The 24,910-nt window shown below is 33.7% G+C and overlaps 4 protein-coding genes across 4 annotated transcripts; 1 reads left to right on the top strand and 3 right to left on the bottom strand.

The window, feature by feature from the left end:
• The first annotated feature begins 737 nt into the window (after positions 1-737).
• LOC109214954 (RNA-binding protein 26-like) lies at positions 738-2,406 on the top strand. The gene is made up of 2 exons (XM_019378930.1): positions 738-1,087; positions 2,039-2,406. The coding sequence occupies exons 1-2, from the start codon at positions 781-783 to the stop codon at positions 2,404-2,406; spliced, it is 675 nt and encodes a 224-aa protein (XP_019234475.1). The 5' UTR covers positions 738-780.
• Positions 2,407-7,520: 5,114 nt separating this feature from the next.
• LOC109214958 (early light-induced protein, chloroplastic-like) lies at positions 7,521-9,807 on the bottom strand. Its single transcript, XM_019378934.1, has 3 exons — positions 9,583-9,807; positions 9,217-9,303; positions 7,521-8,084 (listed from the first exon to the last, which is right to left on the bottom strand). The coding sequence occupies exons 1-3, from the start codon at positions 9,724-9,726 to the stop codon at positions 7,731-7,733; spliced, it is 585 nt and encodes a 194-aa protein (XP_019234479.1). The 5' UTR covers positions 9,727-9,807; the 3' UTR covers positions 7,521-7,730.
• Positions 9,808-13,588: 3,781 nt separating this feature from the next.
• Positions 13,589-15,484, bottom strand: LOC109214957 (histone H2AX-like). Its single transcript, XM_019378933.1, has 2 exons — positions 15,158-15,484; positions 13,589-14,078 (listed from the first exon to the last, which is right to left on the bottom strand). The coding sequence occupies exons 1-2, from the start codon at positions 15,368-15,370 to the stop codon at positions 13,857-13,859; spliced, it is 435 nt and encodes a 144-aa protein (XP_019234478.1). The 5' UTR covers positions 15,371-15,484; the 3' UTR covers positions 13,589-13,856.
• A 2,114-nt stretch (positions 15,485-17,598) lies between these two features.
• LOC109214959 (cyprosin-like) lies at positions 17,599-22,656 on the bottom strand. The gene is made up of 13 exons (XM_019378935.1): positions 22,601-22,656; positions 21,623-21,989; positions 21,359-21,419; positions 21,162-21,256; positions 20,975-21,087; positions 20,604-20,772; positions 20,463-20,502; positions 20,202-20,266; positions 19,996-20,109; positions 19,535-19,765; positions 18,462-18,578; positions 18,108-18,193; positions 17,599-18,002 (listed from the first exon to the last, which is right to left on the bottom strand). The coding sequence occupies exons 2-13, from the start codon at positions 21,965-21,967 to the stop codon at positions 17,918-17,920; spliced, it is 1,521 nt and encodes a 506-aa protein (XP_019234480.1). The 5' UTR covers positions 21,968-21,989; positions 22,601-22,656; the 3' UTR covers positions 17,599-17,917.
• Between the last annotated feature and the right edge of the window lie 2,254 nt (positions 22,657-24,910).

Genomic DNA, 24,910 nt, shown 5'->3' with positions numbered 1-24,910 from the left:
AAACATGAGCTTAAAATTTTGAGGGCTATAGAGGGTAATTTTCTCAATCATTTACCATAAAACAAGATAGAAACGGTCAAATTTTATTGGAATTTTATTTTGCTCTTATTAGTGACTTGTATGGTAATGCAAGTATGAGTCAAAAGTAGAGGAGCTTGGACAACCTAATTTTCCTTAAAAGATAAAGTTAATAAGATTTCAGATTTACATAAATAGCCGGTCAGATTTACTGTTTATTTTTTGTAGCCGATATACATAAATTATACACTGATTATGTATGATTATACACACACACACACATATATACATATATATATATATATATATATATATATATATATATATATATATATATATATATATATATATCGGCCACCTATTTTTAGTTTTAAGCAGTTGAGTGAGTGGCTATTTAGGTTAATTCTTCAATACCGCAATTAAGACTACATTGTGCAACAAGACAAAAAGAATGTTCCAACACTCTTTCTCAATGAGTTTGACTTTAGTCCATCTGATTAATTCTAAGTGTAAAATTATGACCAAAGAAATGAAATATTGTGCTTATCTTCATTCAACATTGTTAGCATGAATATAAACTGCAAAAAACACACAAACTATATGATCTGAGTAGGTCACAAGCATGCAAAAACACTCATGAATACAAACCATAAATTCATGTCATATTAGTCCTAAAAAATTCATCAGCCTAATTTTACAGCTGAAAAGGCAAAGGGCAGTCTAGTGCACGAAACATTTCGTATTCAAGCAACCTAATTGACAATGGACAATCTCAAGTACTTTACTTGGACTTTTGCAACTATGCTTTTTCTTGCTATATTGTTCCCAACAGCAACATGTCATTTGCCACAATGTTCATTCCAAGGGATAGACTTAGAACAATGCTTGGATCAAGGCAAAAGTCAAGCTTCTTTTGATTCTTGTTGTAATGCACTCAATCAAGTTATTCAAGCAGGATATTATTGCTTGTGCGCAATCTTAGGTTCTTCTACTCCTCTTATAACAACCTCGCTTGTTCTACCTCTGTCTAACTGTTTCCTTTCAATACCTCCTTTAACTCAATGCCAAGGTAATATATACATATATATATATATATATATATATATATAGTAGATCTCTTAGTTTCAATTCTTATTTCAATTCTATGCTTGTTATGAATTTTTGTGTCTTAGTGGCATATGCAGAATTTTTTACAAAGCAATATTGGCTTAATATTACAACTCGACTAGTTTATATATGAGTTTATATTTAGGATTGTGGGGGTTCTAAGGCTTCATTTCTTGTTCTAAATTGATTTTCCATTTCCATTATTTTCAAATGCTTATTGTATATATTATGTGTTTTACTTTTTTCGTCTGTTTTAGAAAAAAAAAATGTCTTTCACCACTCACTTTTACCATTAATGAATTCCCTTGCAGAAATAATTAACTTGGCATGTTTAATTAAGACCACTAGAATTAAAGGGTAATTTGGTATGTTATAGATCATACACACACTTAGTGGGCGTTTGGACATAAGAATTGTAAAATTTCAAACAAAAAAAAGTGAAAAAAAATTTCAAGTGAAAATGGTATTTGAAAATTAGAGTTGTGTTTGGACATGAATATAATTCTGGGTTGTTTTTGAAGTTTTGTGAGTGATCTGAGTGAAAATTTTAAAAAATAACTTTTCGGAGTTTTTCAAATTTCTGAAAAATTCCAAAATGCATCTTCAAGTGAAAATTGGAAATTGTATGACCAAACGCTGATTTCAAAAAAATAAAAAAATTTCGAAAAAAAGTGAAAATTTTCTTATGTCCAAACGTGCTCTTAGTTGAAGGTTGTGAGATTTAAAAGTCCACTTTTCATTCTTGACTTCGTACACAATCAAACCAAGACATATAAAATGAAATTGAACGAGTACTACTTATACATATATTTTCATTCTATTTTTTTTTTTTGGCGAAACAGTGTCAGATGACACCTTTTGCGGCAATAACTCTAGTTTTGGGGCTAATTTATTCTTACAATTTTTTTTGTAGCACCTCAAGCAATGTTTAGTCCAGTACAAGAAACGAAGCCTCCACCAAGCAGACCAGTGCCAGTGTTTTTGCCTCCAAAGGAGCCACCACCATCACCACTACCATCTGTGCCAAAGGATTTGGTGTTGCCCTTACCACCAAACATGGATGATATTCCAGTTCTAAATTCAACCCGAGACGACAAAAATAACCCTTCGATTCAATCGCCAGCAATTCTGGGCAGCCGTCCTGTTCCAGAATCAAAAATTCCTAATAAGGATGAAAATTTGACGTCGTTTGGTGGAGATAATAAGAAAATTTTGTTGTATAGTAGAGTAGTACTCCTGTTGATCACAGGGTCAACATTTTATTTAATGCTTATAGTATGAATGATATATGCATGTATTTCAGTAAATTAAATATAGTTTCTATCTTGTCCTGTCAATTGTTGGCAACTATTAAGAGTAGTTTTAGTACAATGTCAGAATGTTAGAAATTTTGTCTGTGTTAATATATTTATAGTACGCTAAAAATGATGTTTCCAACTCCATCTAATCATTTGACTTAATCTGAATTATCTTATTCTTTCTTTTTATTTCATTCATTCAACCTATATCTAGTTATGACTCATCACTTTCTGCACGTTTTCTTTGTTGGAACAACGAACATTAGAGTAGACATATATGGTGGACTATCACTTTTTTCCTTAGCTCCATTTGAAAGATATAAATTGACCAGAAAGAGTTTACTTCTTTCCGGTGGTGGAACCACATGTATTCAAGGGGTATAAGTTTTTACTCTGCGTCAAAAAATTACACTGAGTAGTTAGATAAAAAAATTATGTATATATACTATATATTGACATCTTTGGCTTTTTCGTGATTTACTTTATATTTTAACACCCTTTAGTGAAAATTCTGGCTCCGTCAGTACTTATTTCTATGCCTCATTTCATTAAAGTTGCTTCTTTTTTAGTAACAACAACAACAATGACCTAGTTAAATCCCACTCGTGGGGTTTGGGGAGGGTAGTGTGTATGCAGACCTTACCCCTATCCCAAGGGGGTAGAGAGGCTGTTCCCAAAAGACCCTTGGCTCAAGAAGACGAAAAGAGGCAACATATCAATACCATTAAAAGAAACCATGAAATAAATAACAGGATCACCAGAACCAGAAAATGGATGAACAGCAAAACAATTTTTAGTAACATCAGGTAATGCACAATAACCTCTGTATCTTTCTAATCTTGTGGTAAATTTGGAAATTTTGATCGAAAAATGGCCCTATATAGCTACTGCAAAAATAATAGCCAAAATGTATAAAATTTATATATATTTTTGTATAACAAAAATTATACAAATTTTATATACTTTTTTCGGCTACCAGATGTATATAGTTTCTGGCGTGGGCTAAAAGTGATAATACCCCAATTTTGATCAAAGGAAAATGCCAGCCTGCGGTGGGGCATTTGCATCTATACCCGCTTTTTTTGTCACGTTTTAACTTGTGCCCGCTTTGCAAAAAAAATTGCAAGCGTACTCACTTTTTCGCGTAACTTTAGCATACGGGGCTGAAGTAGCAAAGGCAATCACGCAAAACTTCAGCATTCTAGCAGACGGGCCTGAAGTAGCAAGTGTGCTGAACCAAGTGTGCTGAAGTTTTTGTTTGTAATTGCTAAATTAAGCATAGTAGCTGAAGTTTTGTTCTCTATTTGCTGAAGTTTTTGTTTGTAATTGCACTAAATAAGCTGAAGTTTTTTTGTCCTGGATTCATTAGTTTTGTCATTAAGCTTTTTCAAAAAATTCAGCAGAAGATGCTGAAGTTAATTAGTTTATTTATAAAAACTTCACCACTAAATAAGCTGAAGTTTTTTTGTCCTGGATAAGCTTTTTCAAAAACTTCAGCAGAAGATGCTGAAGTTAATTTAGTTCATTTGTAAAAACTTCAGCACTAAATAAGCTGAAGTTTTTTTATCCTGGATAAGCTTTTTCAAAAACTTCAGCAGAAGATGCTGAAGTTATTTAGTTCATTTGTAAAAACTTCAGCACTAAATAAGCTATTTTTTTTCCTGGATTCATTAGTTATGTTATAATCAGACTACTATAAAATAATCAGATTGCCAACAGTATCCAAATCATAAAATTTTGGAAATAAATAAACGTGAAAAGAACAGAATTATCATGAAAAGAATCACTAAGTGTGACCTTAAACTTCCCGTACGTGAAAATATGCCTACTAACTTACGTTGTTATTTACAATTTATTTTTAAATAATCTGATAAATATACTTATGGCAATCATCCCATGAGCTGAAGTTTCATAGCAGCACCAACAGCAGCAGAAGAAAGAAGAAGAAGAGGAGGAGGAGGAGGAGGAGGAGAAAGGGGGCTGAAGTTGTTTAAAAAGTGGGTACAAGTTAAAACTTTTAAAAAAATAAGTATAGGTTAAATGGGGGCGACCAAATAGGACGCCCCGTACAATTTTTACACCTACGGTCCACCTATCGCAGTGTTGGGCTAGCATTTTGAAGGCCCTTTCGAGTAAAGAGCTGGGTCTGTTAAATTCTCTGGCCTACAAGGACTAAGTTGGGCTCAGTTGGGTCAATTCATAAATATATATATATATATATATATATATATATATATATATATATATATATATGGCGGCTTGTACCGTCCGATGTTGTTCCATGACCACGCCCTGCGTCGTGCCATGACGGCTTGCCATGCCCCGCATCATGCCATGCCACGCTGCTTAGAAAAAGTAAACAGTGAATTTAACTGGCTATTGGTGTAAAGATCCCTTATCTTTTAAATGATAAGGGCTTCTTTTTGGACTGGGCTTCTTTTTACCGGCCCATCTTAATAGCAACCTAATTCTTCTTTAATGGCGAATTTCTTGCATTTATGCCCTCTTAAGCATGTCCTATTGTAATTTACTTCTCAAGTAATATAGTATTTTCTACTTAATCCTAATTACTATGGTCTCATGCGTTAATTAATTGGCATCTAATGCAAATCGTCTTACAATTATTTTTCACCATTTTGCTTCCTCTATATATAGGAATTTGTTATTTGTCACAAAAACACAAACCATCTCAAAGAGGAAATATTTTGATCTTACAGCCTCAAAATACTTTGTCAACATGAAAATGAGGTAAAATTGTATTCTATTTCTTTGAAACTTCTCAAATATTCAAAATTCTTAAGACTCAATAATACCTCGTTGTATCTACAAAAAATAAAGAATGATTTAAATTATATATACTGACAATATAAAAATTCTTTTTTCATGACCATTGAAGTTTAACTTCTTATTATATGTTAGTTATGGTTTTTGTCAGGTTATCATAATATTCTTTATCATAAAAAGTTACATGTAATTATCTTATCGGAACCTCAACCCTACTCGTTATCTCGGTGAGTATATCAACAAATAATTTCTCCCTCTATTTTATTTATACGATTCTCCTTTTCCTATCGTAGTTTTGGAAGAATGATATTTTTTAATATTTAAAACTTATTTAACTTTAAACTTTTTATTGAACCAACAATTAGCGGCGAGTCGTATCCAATATCTAAGATTCAAAATTAGTTCGATTTTTAACTTTCTTAATTTGAACTTTCAAAATTATAGGTTCAAATTTAATATTCATTTGAAATTTTAGTGAAGTTTCATAAAAATATATCAATATATGCTTCTCGTCAAAAATATTGTGTACGAATAAACCTGTTGCCAGAGGACTGCATCCGCCATTGCCCATAATCAATGGCGGATCCACATTGTTCCTTGTGGGTGCTCAAGCACCCATTATTTTTGACCAGATTTAGTAAATTTATATAGGCAATTATAAAAATATTTAGATAAATATTGAGTGAGCATGCGCAATTAAACTTCTTTTTCCTCTTCTTTTAAAATTTTTATCAGCGAGCACCCATGACTTTAAAATTCTGAATCCGCCACTGCTCATAATGACATTCTTTTGTAGCTATACGAATATCTTGATGTGTCTAAAACTACACAATTTAAGGGTATTCTTGGTATGTGAAAAGTATTTTTTCTTTATTCGTTAAATTCAACATATTCTCATTCAAATATCGTCATATAAAATAAGAAATTAATATAAATTTTTCTTTTTTGAATGTGACAGGTTCATCACCACCTCAGTGTATAACCAAGTGTGGAAATTGTTCACCATGTACACCAGTTCGAATCATCGTTCATCCTGGTGTTAGCGAAAAACTAGAGTACTACCCTGAAGCTTGGAGGTGCAAGTGTGGCAACAAATTCTTCAATCCTTGAGACTAATGTCTCTTTCTATATACTATAATTTAAGTATAAAATAAGAAAAACAGCAAGTATACATAGCTATCATTTACTTGATTAATTTATGTTAAATTGATGCTTATAACAATTTTAATGTTACTTTTATGGAGTTCCTTTTCTTCATATAAAGAAAATCTTAAATAAAAAGAAGAACATATTTTCTAATGATACTGAGATTTTTCCTCTTTTTTTCATGCACGAGGCAAGAACATTGGAAATAGGGAGAAATTCAAAAATAGCTAGATTTACAAGTAGTAATTAAAAAATTGTCACAGTTTTAAAAGTATTCGAAATTTAGTCACTTTTCATATAAAGATATATTTGAACGAAAACACTGTTCAAAATGCGAAAAATATTCCAGCATAATATACTGAAATTCTAATATAATATACTAGAACTCCAATATAAAACACTGTTCAAAATCCGAAAAATATTCTAGCATAATATACTAGAACTCCAGTATATACTGAAATTCTAATATACTATACTTGAACTCTAGTATATTATAGTAGAGTTCCAGCATAATATACTGAATTTCCAGCATAATATACTGGATTTTCAACATAATATACTGGACTTAAGTATATTTTCAACATAATATACTGGACTTCCAGCATAATATACTGGAGTTCCAGTATAATATACCAATCCAGCATATTATGCTGGAAGTTCATACACAGATGCTCCAATCTCCAATATATTATGCTGTAACTTTTCGCGTGTTGGAGTTCTAGCATAATATACTGGAAGTTCATATACAGGTGCACCAATCTCCGGTATATTATGGTGGAACTTTCCGAGTTACAGTAAAATAGTGACTATTTTTCAATAACTTTACAAATACTGACTACTTTTCAATTATCAATCCAAATAGTGGAAATGTTATCTTTATGTGACACTCTGAAAGATATTGGTTCAATTGTTTTGCCAAATAATTAGATAAAGAACGTACATTTTTAATTATGTAATTAAGATAATTCATCTACAGAATAATAGCGGGTTTGCATTTTAAGCTTTGATTGATTAATTATTTTATGTCAACTGAAATAACAATTGTATGTGATGTTGCTCATGTTTGTGAGAGATAAATTATCGCAATTATGAGACACTAATAGTATAAACATTTTAAAAAATATATGGTGTTTCCAAGGGCAGCAAATGGGAACAAAGAAGTCTACACCTTAAATAGGAGAAAATATTTTCCAATTTATCAAAACTTAAACAGCATAATTAAGGAAATACATAAAAATAGCAAAGTAGGTTACATATTTTCGCACTCATTTCATATTCTTACAAAGTCAAAAAGTCGTATAACTTTCCATCTAATCGAATAAATTATATGAAAACAAAGCCAGGAGGCGCGATAATTTTCTTTTATAATTAAATCATTTACACTTGAATAAATGCACCTCCTTTAACATACTCAGTAAAAGCCAAAGCAACTAATCCCAACATAGCGAATCTTCCATTCCAAATCTCAGCATCAGCACTCATAATCCCACTTGTATATTTTTTCTCAGCTCTAATGCCTTGAAATAGAGGAATTAGAGATGCTAATGTTAGTAAAGCACTTGTCCCTAAGAACCACGAAAAACCTCCGCTCGATAGCTGAGCGAAGATGTCGCCGCCGTTGGCGAATTCAGCGCCAAGGGCGGCAACGAACCCGATCATTGCTAGCCTGCCGTTAATACGCTCTGGTGCTGGACCAGAGAAGGCGAATAGGTCTCCGAATTTGGTGCTGGTCTGTTCATAAAATGGTACGAGAAATGTTAGAACAATGATCTTGTATGTTGAAGTGATAGAAATGCTAGTAAATATCAAAACACTAATATTAAATATTTGTAATATTTTAAATATTAATCATAAATCTAATATTCACTCCGATTGATTTTACACTCTTTTAAAAAAAATGAAGTCTGTATTTTATAATTTTACCTTAAATAATAATAGCATCTCCAAAAGATTACGAAAAAAGATTTGAAAAAATAAGTAATTAAGGACAAGGGTAAAATGAAAAAAGAAGTTGCCTTCCTCGAAATTTCGTATAGTAGATAAGTAAAAATAAAAATATTTTTTTTAACATAGTGGACAATTAAAAGTGAACAGATGAATTATTAAATATATATACACACACTATTATATCACTTGAAAAACACCACTTGTACATATAATAAATGTCATTAACAATACTACAAAATAAACGAGCTATTATTGACTTCATGTTAAATTATATTGGTAAAATATGAGTATACTAAGCTAGCGTTTGAACATAGATCACACATTTGTTTTGAAAAATTTGATTTGGGTGAAGTTTGGATTGAAGATGTAAATGTATTTGGACATACATTTTCAAAACACATTTCCCAACTTTATTTTGAAAAAACATGTATATAATTCCCAAGTTTTGAAATTTTGGACCAAAATCAGCAATTGGGGTGATTTTGAGATTTGGGGTTTGGGATTTTGCCAAAATTTATGACCAAACATGAGTAGTGAAAATAAATCCTAAATTTATTTTGGCAAAATTCATGGCCAAACAGGTTCTAAGACACTAATTTGGGCGGACCTAGAGCATTGAATATGGATTTTCGAGAATCCAATAACTCTTGTATAGACCCTATATTTATATTAAAAAATTCACTAAATACATATAGATATTTAATTATAAATCCAATTATTATTGAATATTAATTTAAAACTACGATAGGAATCCATAAACCTCCCTGAAACTAATGGCTCTTTGTCTCCCACATCAGACATGATAATGAAAATTATTACTTGTTCAAACTATGTCACTACACATATATACTATATTTAAGTAAATATGTCAGATAAAGTTTTGCAGACTTCGGAAAAAACGTTGAAAAATGTAGACCTTAGCCACAGGACGAGGTGTTGGTGTAGGCGTAGGCGTTGCAGCAGTATCATTCAACGAGTTTGAAGTTTGACCCTTCTCACCATCCTGCAAATTTTAGAAATATCAATAATTAATTAATTTAAAGAAGCTTGGCAAGCAAAATAATAATAATTTAACATGCAATATTTTCATACTCGTGACCATAAGAGCATGTTAATAAGTGTAAGACAGAAAATTTGAAATTAAAATACTCCTTCCGTTTCAATTTGTTTGGCATACATAGTCCGTAGTATGAGAGCTAAAACACTTAAACTTTGACGATAAATTCGGACATGAGTTTTTGTCATGTTTTTTAAAATAAAATTTAATTATCCAGCATCTTACCTTGGACATACACTTAACACTAAGAGTAGAATTCCTCTGAGGGCGTGGAATATAACAACAAGGAACGAACTGATTCACTCCATTCCTCTTTGACACTATTGGACTTCCCAATATCATGGACTGCATACCACCACAAGTTGCCATCTTTTTATATAAAAACTCAAAGAAATTTGATTGCAACTCTTGATTATTAAACGAATTAACTCACTTGAATAATGTAGATGAAGTTTGGTATGGTATTTATAGCAATAGGCATGGGAAAAAGGGGTGGATATTTTAAGAGCCACGCAAGTAAGGTCTGGGCCATAAAAGCAAGGAATTCACGTGGACTGATTTGGCTGGATAGATGAGTGAGCAGGTTGATGTGGCTTCCTTATTTACCACATCTCTACAACGTCCTAGAATGTACTAGTGGTTACACAACGGTACCCGTGATCTTTTTCTGAGTCCGGAACCGAAATGTTATCTTTTTTGACTCAAAATATATAAATAGGTAGGAAAAAAACTTAGTGACCAAATATATAAAACGCAATTTTGAACCACGTTTTACCTTAACGTTTCTTAGAATGTACTAGTGGTTACATAACGGTACCCGTGATCATTTTCTGAATCTGGAACCGAAATGGTATCTTTATTGACTCAAAATACATAAATAGGTGGGGAAAAAACTTAGTGACCAAAATATATAAAACGCCTTTTGTAACCACGTTTTACCTGTTTTGTGGGTCCACCAATAAGTCTTTTGCGCTTAACTAACATAACAATAATTCAAATATGTAAAACGCCCTTTTAAACTGCGTTTTACTTCCAAAAATTTGACCCTCCACCCCCCGGATAGGGCATTGCCTTATTTAAAGGCGTTAAGGGTTTTGAGAAAAATCATTCAGAAATACTCCAACTTCGTGATAAATTTTGCTTCTTGTTAAATTCTCAAGCTTTTTTCATAATGTCTGAAGAGCGAAAAGTAAGGGTTTCATTATATTGGGGGGGTGAGGTTGTGGTGGCGAATAACTCAGCGAGCTACAGGTTATCTCCACAGAGTCATGTTAAGTTGCCACTTACAATGGAGTACGATAGACTGGTATAGTTGTTATGCAATAAAATGAGGTTGAGCAAATGTTCGGTGAATCTTAAAATAATCGGAAGATATCCGTATTTTGTGACTCCGCAAGGGATTACTTGTTACGCTAAGTTTAACATCGAGGATGATGAAACTCTGAGATTTTTTGGGGACTCCGGATGAATACCTGGAATTTATTTTGATAAAAATGTTGGAAATGTACGTGAAGGTTGAAGACGTTCGCAATAATGATGTTGCGCAAAGGGATAACCCTCAATCATCGGGTGGTTATTCTGGAGCAGTTTTAGCCCAACAGGTTCCGGGTGAGAGAGTTTGGTCGGATCTAAGCTTATCTCCACGGGAGAATGAGGAGCGAGGAAATAATTTCTCTCCTACTTTACCTAATCCACAAGACGACTGGTAAACTTCAATTTTCCTTTGTGTTACGATATTTATTTTTGTTGTATTGAATTTGTATTAACACTCACATATTCCACGGGGGGTACCATTCAGATATTAATTTTACATGTTATGAACCCACGCCCAGTTGGAATATGCGTAGTTTTGGTGTGTTGGATTACGGTGGTCCATCCGGGAGTCATCACCAATAGGATAATGTACATCATGAAATGTCAATACATTACGACTTGTAAGTGAAGTTATATATCTATATGAAAAGTATATCAATTTGAGTAGCTTATTATTTTATTGTTTGTGCAGTGAAAACGAGCAACTTGATTGTCCTGACTTCACCCGGTTGCCCGTAGACGATGTATTTACTCGGGATTTGGCAGATGCGCAGAGTCAAGAAGATAATTTTGATTATGACAATAATGCCGATGAGTCTGGAGATGACACACCCTTCCCTGACGAGGGTGATGAGGAGGAGGAAGAGAATGTCGAACCTGAGCTGACGAGGGAGCGTGCTCCACCTCCCGTTAGACCAAGAGTGTACGAGTCCCACATGCCGTTTCATTTAAGGCATATTCCCTACCTTGATAATTTTCCAAGTATACCGGATGTGGATGCCCTCACAAGGGATCTTGACGAAATTCGGACAGCAATGTGGGATGAGTCTAGACCAACGGTGCTGGCAAAGGGCATGCTTTTTCCTAATAAAGCTCGCCTAACAGGGGCTGCGGGTTTAGACAAATGACTAGGGTTAGGTGGTAGTTGGTGTAATTAAAAAAGGCAATTGATCCTGGACCGTTGATCTCGAGATCAACGGCCAGGATTCGATTTGAGGGTTAGGCGGGTTAAAAAAATGAGTCAGGGTATTTGGGCTGAAATTTAATTGGGCTGTGGTAAAATTTGGACTAGGTCCGAAATTATAACAAAACTACAGAGGCTATTTGTTAAACACCCAATTAATTTGATAAATAATTTATAAAATAGCCAATAAATGACAAAAAAATGATATTTATGCATAAAAATAATTTAAAATAATTACTTGATATTACAAAATACAAAATATCATTTTTTGTATAGATAAAATAATTATGCATACATATGGTCTATTATTAGAAAATGTGCAATTATAGTCTTAAAAATACAAAATATAATTATAAAAAATGCAATTAAAATATTTGAACACTTATATGGGTATAAATGACGAATTTAGACGATTAAATCATCATAAAGTAATATGAGGGATAATATTTGAGTATTTATATAATTAAAAATGCAAAAATAAATTAATTTAAGGTCTTTAAAAATTATAGAAAAATTGTAAAAACACATGTGCATGCTTGTAAATGCATGTGCAATATTTTGAAAGTACGTATACATATTTAAAAATATACGAGGGAAAAATTGGGTGTCAACATCTGTCACTTGTGTCCAAAAGAACCACATTTATCACATTTATGGGTTGTTTGGTTCGAAGACAAGTTATGATGGAATCAATTATACAGTCAAAACCTTTCTATAACAACCTTGTTTGTTTCAGATTGTCTTGGTTGTTATAGCGAAGTGTTGTTATACAGAATATATTTTATAACATAGCTTGGAAATTGGCTTTAAAGGGAACTTGGTTTTTATAGAGAATGATTGTTTATAACATGTTATAGATAGGTTTGACTGTATTGAGATTAGTTATACTGGGACTAGTTATTCTGATATTATTTCTTATTGATTATTTGATATTTTGTTTAATCCTATAATTGTCAATTTTACTACCTTATTCTAGGATTATTATTCCACTCTTGATATTATAATCCTATACAGTAACCAAACAAGAAATAAGTCAATACAAAATTTTTATTTCAGAATTTTTTTTTACTTACTCATCGTACCAAACGACCTCTTAGTATTTTGAATCACGTTTTTCACCGTACTAAAAGAGGGACTAAGATGCATAGTACAATTATCTTTCTTTTCTTATTCACTTTGGAGCAAACAAATCCAAGTTCAGGCTCTACTATCGAGGACGATTTCATTCTCAATACTCACTCAAAACCTCCTATTAAGAATGAAAATATAATTGTCTCCCCTTCACAACCTTTGATGGTAATTATTATCTGCAGAACACAATGGAGAATAGTAACGAAAGTCTTGAACCAAGCAATATTGCTGAAAGGGATGCTTGAATTTGATGTTGCACATTACAATTTAGAGTTATGGGTGAAATGCAGTATGCTTGAACTTAAATTCTTCCCTGCTGAAACACAACTACATTGAAACGACATCTGAAATCAGTGATCAAATACATGTCTAACACCCTTAATATTTCACATGTATCAGCAGCTATAACAAACAAATAACAAGAGAAATAGAAATGAATTTACGAGGCATCAGATTACACAATGCTTATACAAAGATCTTTGTTTACGAACAGGACAGCTTAATGTATCCATTGCGGAAATGAAATGCCAAATCTTTTGCTGCGGAACATACTAACAAAAGAACACATAGATGCAACAAAAATGGTCACAACAAACTGCAATCTACAGCAAACAGCAATTAATCCAATTCCAACTCAAATTTTTTTGAAGTGTCATCATCTCAAGTCCACACTTAAGATACAACTCAAATTCTACTTCAGACCAATTAATCCAATTCCATTCACAAAAACATTCCACAATGTATTACCAAAACTACAAGTTGACAATGCCACTGAATTCTTCGAAGGTATTATCAAAAACAACAGCCAGTTCTATTTTACATAACTATGTTTACTTTTAATCATTTCCCCAGAACAAGAAATTGAGCAAATCTAAAACTCTTGAGATGCAGAGCCAATATCACCCTTGCCCGAGCCAGCCTTTTTAGGCAACAGATTCTGGTGAATGTTGGGCATGACACCTCCATTAGCAATTGTAACCTGACCTAAAAGCTTGCTCAGCTCCTCATCATTCCTCACAGCCAACTGAATGTGCCTCGGCACGATTCGATTCTTCTTGTTATCCCTTGCTGCATTCCCTGCCAACTCCAACACCTACATCCAAAACATTACGACAATTTAGATTACAAAGATTGAACAATTCTAACAAGTCAAAAAATCAAAACTCCGGAATCATAGCAAATGTAATAAATAAACTACAACTCAATAATCTTAAACCTCTTTACCAACTATTCAAATGTTTGTCACAATCCATTACTAAACATCTTTATCCAGTAAATAACATGAATTAAGCATACACTACTAGTGCTAACTCATTAACAAAGCTGATACACCAAAATTACCACCAATTAGGAACAGGCATAATCTCCATGGCATACATGGATAAAAAGGTGAATCGGCACTTTTAGTCCCTGTGAATTCTGGTTACACACATTTTCCCTCTAATTAATTAATATATGCACTTCTGATCCCTCTACTTGTGAATTTTTACAACCATAAAAAATTATTAGGTGCTACACCATTAAAATGTTGAATTCAAATTGTTTCTACATGTTTTAACATAGTTTAATTCCAAAAATAATACAAACATCACATATTTGCGATATAAAGGGACTGAAACACACATTTTAATTAATTGAAGAATAAAATGCTTAGGCAACTATTACAAGTACCAAAACCAGAACTTGTTGCATAATTGAGCATATGTATAGTAGTAAAAGTAGTTTAAATATAACATATTCCGTGTATAAAGTGACTAGAAACACACATTTTAATTAAGTGAAGTTTAAATTAGCTTAGCGACTATTACACAGACCAAAATCAGAATTTATTAATAACTGAGGAACCATGGGTGGAATTATCCCTAACAAAATTAAAACCAACATCAACATATCAAATCAATTAAATTCAAATTCAATCGACAAAAAGTAAAAGATCACAAAAATTAACTCAGCGGCAAGGTATTCGAGGACAGCAGAAAGGTAAAGTTACTAGAAACACAAACTATAATTAGTTGAAGCTAAAATTTGCAAACGCGACAATTAAACAGGCCAAAATTAGAATTTATATCCCTGAAAAAATTAAAACCGACATACAAATGAGATCGAAATCAAATCAATTAAATTCAAATTCAATCGAGCAAATGAAGCAAAAAATTCACAAAATAAAATTACCTCAGCTGCTAGGTATTCAAGGACAGCAGATAGGTAAACTGGCGCACCAGCACCAACACGTTCAGCATACTTTCCAGCCTTAAGGAAACGAGCGATCCTACCAACGGGGAATTGGAGCCCCGCTTTTGAAGACCGAGACACCGATTTTGATGCCTTAGGTTTTCCTCTACCTGCGCCGCCCTTGCCCTTACCCGATCCTCCATCAGAAGTCATTTTTAGATGAAACAAAAAACCCTAACCCTAGCTCTCGATTTGTGTGGAAAGTGAGGTGAGATTTCTACTGCTGCTTGCTTATTTGCCTTTGGTTTGAGATGGAAAAGGAGGTAGGGCTATGTATATATAAGAAGAAATGATTTGTGCTGATTGGTTAGAGTGATGGGCACGCGGATCGCCAGCGTGGAAATGGGGCCCACACATTTTGGGTACTTGCGCGGGAGAGTAATCTGGGTGGCGCCCCGGTTTAAATAGTGACATTTGAGAAGAAAAAAAATTAAAAAGATCATTAGACCTAAGTAAAGAAAGAAAAATAAAGGAAAAATTACGTGACACAGTAAATATATTTCGTATTTTATAGCAAGACTTTCAAAAATTACTATTTGTACCATTTTATACCTACACTGTATTTACCATTTTAACATATACTTTCAAAAAATTTTAAATTATATTTGAATTTTATAGCAAATTCACATGTAATATTGAAAAAATAGATCAATTATTTTGAACTAAAACAATAGAGTAACAAACTCTGGTGACTCAGTTGGTTAGAGCACGTGCTTAATAAGCGAAAGTCTTGATTCCGACTTTCAATGGGAGCATTCTATTTTTCTGTATATCGCCTTGGTTGTATTCATTGCGCGAACAAATATAATTGATGCAGGTTGTACAGGTGATTCAAGTTTGTAATAATTGAACAGCATCTACGAATAATAATTAGACATAGTTACATGTGATAATTTAACATTATAGTTGTGTTTAAAAATAGATGTAGCTTTTGCTTGTCAAAATTTCACGGTATAGTCAGTTTTCAGACTGGTCAATCAAAAATAGCCAATGTTTACCAAGTCAATGAAAAATAGCCACTGTTTTGCTGCAATAGAGACCGGTCCAGCATAATATACTGGAGTTCGGTGCACTTGTGTATGAACTCCGGTATATTATACTGGACCATTATACTTACTGGAACTCCAGTATATTATGCTGGAGTTCTAGTGTAATTATGCTAGAACTCCATCATATTATGCTGGAGTTCCAGCATACTATCCTGGAACTCGAGTATAATATGTTGGAGTTCAAGTATACTTATGTTGGAACTCCAGCATAATATACTGGAGTATTTTCCGGGTTTTGAACAGTGTTTTCGCTCAGATTTATCTTTACATAAAAAGTGACTAAATTTCGATTACTTTTGAAATTGGACTATTTTGAACGACCAGTTGTAAATCTGGCTATTTTTAAAAATCATCCTTTTGCTTAGGCAATTCAAACAACGTTAGTAAGTAGGGATGGCAATTGGGGCGGGGCGGGGCGGGGCAGGGCAAACAGTAAACGGGGCAGGGTAGGGAAATATGTAAATGGGGCAGGGCGGGGCGGGGCGGGGCAAAACTATATTTTTGAAAAAATTTAATGGGGCAGGGCAGGTTGTAGTTCAGCCCCTGGCTTACTTTATTGTCCATGTCTTCTTTTCTTTCATAAATTGATATTGAAGTAGCTAGAGGATGTAACGGACACAAATTTGGGATAATACCTTTAAAGGATAACTCTTTTTTTTTTTAAATCTTTTCTTTTTAAGCAGGCATGTCAATTTTACGGCAAGAAGTACCAAAGCTCATATTGTGCATACCATCCGATCCATATGCTCAAGTTACTAGAGACAACTTATTTATTTTTTGGTGTCTCATAGCAGTAGTGTTTTTACACCATCTTGCTAAGATTATGACTTTTAATGGAGTTAATTGTCTATAGTTATTCTAATTTTACAACCAAAAAAATATAGTAAGTGACCTGCTATGTAAAAATACACTGATAGTTTAAAAAATAGCTAGTGTGTATAAGTTATATTAAACGGTTTTGGAGAAAAAAAATAAATAAGAAGAGGTAATCACATGTTTCTCGAAAAGAAAAAATCTTCAAGACAAAATATTTACTGGAAAATAAAAAAAAATGAAAATGAATCTAAACGGGGCAGGGCGGGGCAGGGCTTAATAAGGTAGGGCAGGGCAAAATTTTAGAACAAGGTTAAACGGGGCAGGGCAGGGCATGTCAAAATCTTAGTGGGTCAAAGGTTGCCCGGCCCTGCCCCGCCCCAATTGCCATCCCTAATAGTAAGATATAGTGGTTCGTTTACTCTAATTATGAAACTCAATAATAGACTTGTCGCTATAATACAGGAAAAAATTCTCTTTGACTAGCGATCGTAAAAGAATTTAGAAAGGATCTGATCGTAGATGGAGACTTCAACATATTCGGAGCAGGGCTACGAATATATTCATTACTAAAACAATTTTATACACAACCTCTTTATGCATTATTCCAACTACTGAAAAAGCAAAAAGCAAACATCTATAACAAATTCCTTAAGAGTTTATGCTTCTAAATTGCCAATCTTTCCCCAAGCAAACCTGCAGAGCTTACTCTTATGTGACAACATCTACGACGAAAACCAAGAAAAGTGACAGCCTGGTACACTAAGCTCTTATTATGTGTAGGGTCCGGGGAAGGGCCGGACTAAGACGAAAACCAAGCAATTTATGAAATTTTGATCTAAGCACTTTCCGCGAATCCAACTTGTAGATTACCAAAGTCAAAAACAGTGTGATATGCTCTTAAGAATACATCTCCAAGAACCCTGCAATCAAGAATTTTGAAAATCATTTGTCTATTTCATGTACAAGTGATCTGATAAGGTGTCAAAATATGCAGATAAACTCGCGCCACACAATTTTTTTTTTACCAGAGGGGACGTCGTGGATGCACATCCAATGCTGTAAATCCACTAACACAACGAGCACCATGACTGTTTTCGATTCTGATAACATACTATTACCAAAATATACGCAGAAAGTTAGTCCACGAAGAACAGAAAATAGACGTCTAAGAATAAATCAAAGTGCTTGTACAACATGTAATAGCATGTTAAGCCCAATTGTAGTAGCACGTTAAGTGCGGATTGTAACCAGGGGCGGAGGGAGAATATTAGTTGACAGGTTCAGACGAATGCAATAACAAAACGAGTTATGGATTCAATAACAAGTTCAGAACCCATAAACTTTAAATTCCGCCTCCGCCTCTAATAGTAACAACTTACTTGATCTGGAGAAAGGGGGAAAGATTTATTCCCAATGGTAATTGTAATATGTGGCAGGGAAAAGACATCACAGTTGATAAATGATTTTCCTCTCGGATCTGGAAGCTTCTCACACAGCTTCAACACAAAATAAAGAGGCATTAGATACAAGTATAGATATTTCTTACTCTCTGCACCTCATTTTATGTGACGTAGTTTGACTGCTTAAGTAATGTAGTAAGGTAAATTCACTTGTGTATTATATCATAAAGAGCTAAAGAAAGTACTTAAATGGCTAGTGCAATAAGAAAACATCGTATTGATCTCTAAATTGAATTAGTGAAGATTTTGATAGCTAATCGTTAAATGGGCAACCTGGTGCGCAAGACATCCTGCATTCACGCAGGGTCCAGGGAAGGGTCATACCCTAAGGGGTGTAATATAGACAGCATACTACAAGCATTAATGTCTGTTTGTACGGCTCGAATCCGTGACCTATAGGTCGCATTAAAATAACTTTATTTAAAAAGACAGACCAGTGCAGAAGGCATCCCGCATTCATGCAAGGTACGGGGAAGGGCCGCATCCTAAGGGGTGTGATATAAACAACCTAACCTAATGCAAGCATTGATGGTTACTTCCACGGCTCAAACCCATGACCTATAAGTCACATGAAGACAACTTTACCGTTGCTCCAAGACTCACTACTAGAAATTCGGCCAAAACCGACCGCGGCCAACCGATCGACTTCGGTCGGTTCTGTGGGTTTTTCAAAATATTTTATTTTTTAATTTTTTTTTTCACGAAACCGACCGAATCGTTTTTTTTTTTTGCGCAAAAATGCGGGAAACTATTTTAGCATCACGGGAAATTCACTTTTTAAGAAACCGACCGAAATCGATCGGTTTTTCATATAAAATAAGTTAAAATAATATTAAATAACCGACCGAAATCGGTCGGTCATTTTAAAAAAACCGACTAACTTCGATCGATAATTTTAGATTCGCGCGAAAATGCAATTAAAGAGTACAAAAAATTAAAAGAAAGTGTTAAACCAAAATATACCAATAGTCTAGTGGTAGAAAAGTCTTTACCTGATTAACATATTCAAATGCTTTTGCCTTTGTTCTCTCTTTTCTAAATTCTACTTGCATCCAGAAAACTGTCATCTCACAGAAAGAACATAAAGCACTCTCATCATTTGTTAGTTCCTCCAATTTTGAATTTCTAACCATCATTTTCTTCTCGTAGCTGTGTACATTTTCATCCAACGAGACGTTATGTTTACATATGCCAATTCTGTGACAAATTCTTTCAGGTTGTAACTGCAGGAACAAAGAGTGAGATGTTAAAGCATTAGACGCATACGATATTAAGGGCAGCCCGGTGCATCAAGCCTTACCCTGCATTTCTGCAGGAGACTGTTTTCACGGCTCGAACCTGTGACCTCCTGATTACATGCATGGCAGTAACTTTATCAGTCACACCAAGACTCCCTTTCCAGACTCATACAATGTATGTATATAAAAGCAACGAGAAGTGGAAAAGAACTTACCCCTGATATTAAGTTTTCCCAAATCAAATTCCCATAATTTGAGAAAACAGTTTTACATTCCATACTAACAACTCCTTCTGCTCCAATAGCATGATTTATTTGAGTCAAAATCGTCTGAAATTTAGTATACATAGATTATTGAGAAAAGTAGTAAAAAAACCATAGCGAAATACGAAGAAAAAGGGAGCAATCGTCGAAATACATACAGTCGGACCAGCAAGAAATGACGTCCCAGTATCCACAATAGCCGGACAGCCACCTCTGCAAAGACCTGTGAAACGAAAAAGAAGAATTAACTCAAGTTGCCGCCAGCCTAAATTCTTCAATTATAAATAGCCAGCGAATGTATAATTCATGTATAATATATGTATAACTATGTATAATCTTTGTATATCGCCAAGGAAAAAACAGAAAAACAACAGTTGCTCAATAGTCTGTTTTGGAAATGAAGTGAATGAACATATTACCTGTTGAATTGTTACCAATAAAAAGATCACCTATTTCAATCTGAAATATATAACAAACTCAGTATCATCACGAGATTAAGTATCATAAGACGAAAACTCTAGACACAAGAATATAATGTATACTCTACACAGTTTAATTACCTCCCAGTAACCATTTTGAGCAACGGGAACATAAGTATGTTGACCCCTGAAATGAGTCGAATCCACGCCTCCAAATAGAATTTCACCCCCGAAACTAGATTTAGGATCTCGATTAAGCCATAACGAGAAGATTGGCTTAGTAACTATACGCTGAAGCAACATATTATACCTGCAATTATAGTGCTAAATTGTATATTATGTGTATACATTTTGTCAATTATTATATTTGGGAGCGGTTATACTGTATAGTTTTCCATTCGCGATTCAGTTATCAGTTAGAGATGCATGCTTGAGCCAGACATAATTAAACAAGCAGTAGATATTATGTGAAAAAGTAAGTAATCTAGCTATGATCGGATGGATATATTTACCATACTGGCGTTACTCGTCCAGCAGCAACATCCTGAAATCCTAGTCCTAGTACCCCATCATACCGTGCACGCAAGAATGTGAAAAATCCTTCGCGCGTTACCTCAGTAAAAACCTGACAGATTCTTATTTCAACAATAACGTTGAAAATATATGTAAAACTTCAGCTGCAAAGAATTAAGATTGCACCTGCTGCTTTATAACAGCATTTCCAACTTTAGTATTGTCTTGGCTGAAGAATCCGCGCACTGATCTTGTTCCAAAAGGGATTTTGCAAGATTTTCCTATAGTAAAAGGCGAAAACGTAAACATGTTATTAAGATTTCATTGAAATCACATGACATTCAATCAAAAATAGAAGTTTTTCAAGTCCATTGGTTAACTACCAATTTTTGTGTATGTAGTAGAAAGTCTCGATCTGTATCTGGAACGAAGATAACATGCAATCTGCACCAAAAAGTATGAACATAAAACGAAGATAACATACAATCTGCACCAAAAAGTATGAACATAAAACGAAGATAACATGCACTCTGCACCAAAAAGTATGAACATAAAACGAAGATAACATGCACTCTGCACCAAAAAGTATGAACATAAATCGAAGATAATACGCAATCTGCACCAAAAAGTATGAACATAAGACTTACAGAGAAGATACATTTCGAAGACGGGATCCAAAGATTGGAACTGCCAGTATCAAACACAACAGCGAATTTCTGAGGAGGTGAACCGATACCAATCTCCGCGAAATACTGAACATCCATATAGTTCTTCAGATAAACTATTTCATCTTTAAGTGCACCAAAGTTCCTATTTGAACCTCTTTTATGATGATCTTTAGCGTAGATTCTTGCACCCTTTACGCTATAAAGATCCAACGGTCGTCGCTTTAATCCAATCCTTATCATATTATCAGCAGATACATTGAAGCCAAAAGCACAGGTTATGAAATCCCATATTAATATTGCTGCAAGTAAAACTTTGATTCCCATGTTGTTCACAAGTTCTTGAGCTCTACATAGCAGAAAGGTGAAAACAATTAGAAGAAAGTTTTTTCTTTAAATTTTTTTTTATCTATTTTAATATTACCCTCTTTACACCCTTTAACAACTAACTCCATCTGGTTCTACTCAATCAAAATGTATGGTTTTAGGTTGATAATAAGGCAAAATAATAATTCGAAGACTCGCCATTATTTACTAGTTCACCTAGCATCCATGCTTTGTCATGAGCTATGTTGCTTAGACTCTCCGAATATGTCGCTGGATACGAGCCGAATCCTGCAAAAGTAGTGTATTTTTGGAGGATCCGACACGGGTGCGGCAGTATTTTGGAGAATCCGCGCAACATAAGTCACGAGAGTTTAAGTTCTACATACTGACAGTAAAAAATACTTATATATACAATCACGTCGCTTATAAGATAATTCCATGCAAATCTTTATGTGGTAACTTAAATTCTTGTCATTATACGACAAAACCTAGGAACCAGAGAGTGTTCAATTTGCATTAAACTTGAAAGCTATAAATAGAAAGCTTGAAGACTAAAAGGGAAAGAAAAAGAATTCCCATGGTTTCTCAAAAAGTTAAAATATTGTTTACACAATTATAGTAACCAATTAGTACCTTGGTGAAAGCAAAAAACTCCAGGGATTATGCAAAAAAACCAACAAAGCAAGGAAACAGATGAAAAATCCCAAAGTATATATAGGGTATTTTTATATGTAGGCAGAAATTCAGATGCGTGATCAACAAGTCATCATTTGTAGCAAATCAGTCCAATACTTGAGGAAACCACCATGCAATTTCGCCTAAGTAGTATAGTCTGATATGTACTTGACCATGAGCAAAAGGTTTCATCATTGTCCAGTTCGAGGAGGTAACTTTGGCTCGGACCCTGTATATGTGTTAAAAATCCGTATGAATAAGTACAAATAATCAGCAGTGGAGCTAGAGTGCCGGGAGCGGGTTCGCCCGAACCCAATAGTTTTGGTTTGAAGCATGTATTTGTCTTAAAAATCTATTGAATATGTATAAATGATTAATTTAGAACTCAATAATTTAAAACGATTACAATCCTGAATCCGTAAGTTTCAAAACATGGCTCCTCCTCTGCAAATAATGGGTTTCAAACCCAACAAATCGACTAGGTTTTGATAAAATCCCAAACTCGAACCATAATGTTCAAGTCCTTGGTCCACTTTCTTTCCTTACCACAAAAGTCACATAGGCTTTTAGGAAGCATAATGAGTTAAGTGATAAGAACGTTATTGATCGAATTCATCAAATTTAAATCCTAATTTTGTCTATGATTTACGAGCTATATATAATTAAAAAAAATCAACATGTAAAAAATATGTAACTATGTGAGCAATTTCCTAAAGTGGAAAATACTTGGTAGAGAATTTTCGTCCTTGTCCTGTCATAAATGGTCACAATAGATCCTTCTAGCAACTTAGTGGGCAATTGGACATAAGAATTGTAAAATTCTAGAAAAAAGTGGGGAAAAGATTTCAAGTGAAAATGGTATTCGAAAATTAGAATTGTGTTCGGATATATATTTTTGGATTGTTTTTGAATTTTTGTGAGTAATTTGAGTGAAAATTTTGAAAAACATTTTTTTGGAGTTTTTCAAATTTCCGAAAAATTCTAAAATTCATCTTCAAGTGAACATAAAAATTTTATGGCCAAACACTGATTTTGCAAGAAAATTAAATTTTTTCGTAAAAAAAAGTGAAAAAAATTTCATGGCCAAACGGGCTCTTAATTAAAACGTGTTAGCCTTCTCCTTCAATGAAAATGTCCATGTGTTTTAACTTTTAAGTCTGGTTGATTTTATTTAGCGAAAAGGTTTACATAAATTAAAGCAGAAGGAGTACTTATTATGGTAAAGCTTTAAACAACTACTATTGAGCCCCATTCTTTTCATTTTCAATTTTGTAAATGAATTTCCGAACTTCGATTGGAATTGATAAATTTTTTGATTAGGAATAAATTTTTCTTCTTATCATTTTACTTGAATTTTTTGTGTTACTTAAAATTCTTTCGTTGTTCAAATTTGTAAATAAATGTGCTTGATTACTTCTTATTTACTTTTGAATCCATAAATACTATTCCAAGTAATATAGATGACAAGGAAAGTATACCAAGTATAAATGATACTAATTAAACGAATATACAAAAAGAGGAAGTCGATAATCTAAAGAGCAAAATTAACGTCTCTATTTATAAAACGACTATAGTAAAAAGTTAAAGGAAAGGTCTGATTGCCAACACAAAGTCCGAAGGAAAAATAAGTTTCAAGAATAAAATTTTGTATACGGTCAAAATCGGGCTTGCTCTTTCGTATGACTGATCGATACTGGAACATGATAGGCCAAGGTTCAACATCGTGTTATATCGAACCATGAAGCAAAGTTAGATTGCCGAGCTCGTGACCCGGAGACCGATCAAGATTGAAATCGGCCAAGATCGAGATCGAGCGAGAAAAAGATCGAGCGAGGTCCGGGAAATTTACCGAGCCAAATAACGGAAAGCCAAAATATCCGCAATCGGGCGAGGATCACGGCGAAAATCTCGGCACGTATCAATAAGAGGCCGATTAATTAGCTACTCAGGAGATTTCTTACTGTATTTAGAATTTTATCAAGGGTAGGACTCCCCTACTATATAAAGGGGGCCCGATCATTTGTAAGACACATGACATTTATGCAGTACACTGCCTTTCTTTGATTTTCATTATCTTGGTACTCAGTTCTTCAGTTGAAACTTCACTTGGTTCAAGGGTGATCGAACTCGAGGGTCAAGGCTGTTCGATTCGTTCGGTTTGTGTTTATTTCTTTTATAATCAATTTCAATATATATATATATATATATATATATATATATATATATATATATATATATATATATATATATATATATATATATATATAT

This window comes from Nicotiana attenuata, unplaced genomic scaffold (assembly GCF_001879085.1).
Source record: "Nicotiana attenuata strain UT unplaced genomic scaffold, NIATTr2, whole genome shotgun sequence".
NCBI lineage: Eukaryota > Viridiplantae > Streptophyta > Magnoliopsida > Solanales > Solanaceae > Nicotiana > Nicotiana attenuata.
Note: the sequence above shows the minus strand (reverse complement) of the source record. Positions and strands in the feature narration are given on the sequence as shown.

What these genes read in the sequence shown, in the direction of transcription:
- LOC109214959 (XM_019378935.1), bottom strand. Translation starts at nt 21,967, where the DNA reads ATGGGAATCAAAGTTTTACTTGCAGCAATATTAATATGGGATTTCATA. An exon ending in CATTTGAATATGTTAATCAG is followed by an intron (nt 18,579 to 19,534) that starts GTAAAGACTTTT and finishes TTTGTGTTGAAG; the next exon opens with CTGTGTGAGAAGCTTCCAGA. An exon ending in TCCCCCTTTCTCCAGATCAA is followed by an intron (nt 18,194 to 18,461) that starts GTAAGTTGTTAC and finishes TTTTGGTAATAG; the next exon opens with TATGTTATCAGAATCGAAAA.
- LOC109214954 (XM_019378930.1), top strand. Translation starts at nt 781, where the DNA reads ATGGACAATCTCAAGTACTTTACTTGGACTTTTGCAACTATGCTTTTT. An exon ending in TCCTTTAACTCAATGCCAAG is followed by an intron (nt 1,088 to 2,038) that starts GTAATATATACA and finishes TTTTTTTTGTAG; the next exon opens with CACCTCAAGCAATGTTTAGT.
- LOC109214958 (XM_019378934.1), bottom strand. Translation starts at nt 9,726, where the DNA reads ATGGCAACTTGTGGTGGTATGCAGTCCATGATATTGGGAAGTCCAATA. An exon ending in GTGTTAAGTGTATGTCCAAG is followed by an intron (nt 9,304 to 9,582) that starts GTAAGATGCTGG and finishes TAAAATTTGCAG; the next exon opens with GATGGTGAGAAGGGTCAAAC. An exon ending in CACCTCGTCCTGTGGCTAAG is followed by an intron (nt 8,085 to 9,216) that starts GTCTACATTTTT and finishes TTTTATGAACAG; the next exon opens with ACCAGCACCAAATTCGGAGA.
- LOC109214957 (XM_019378933.1), bottom strand. Translation starts at nt 15,370, where the DNA reads ATGACTTCTGATGGAGGATCGGGTAAGGGCAAGGGCGGCGCAGGTAGA. An exon ending in TTGAATACCTAGCAGCTGAG is followed by an intron (nt 14,079 to 15,157) that starts GTAATTTTATTT and finishes TTTTGGATGTAG; the next exon opens with GTGTTGGAGTTGGCAGGGAA.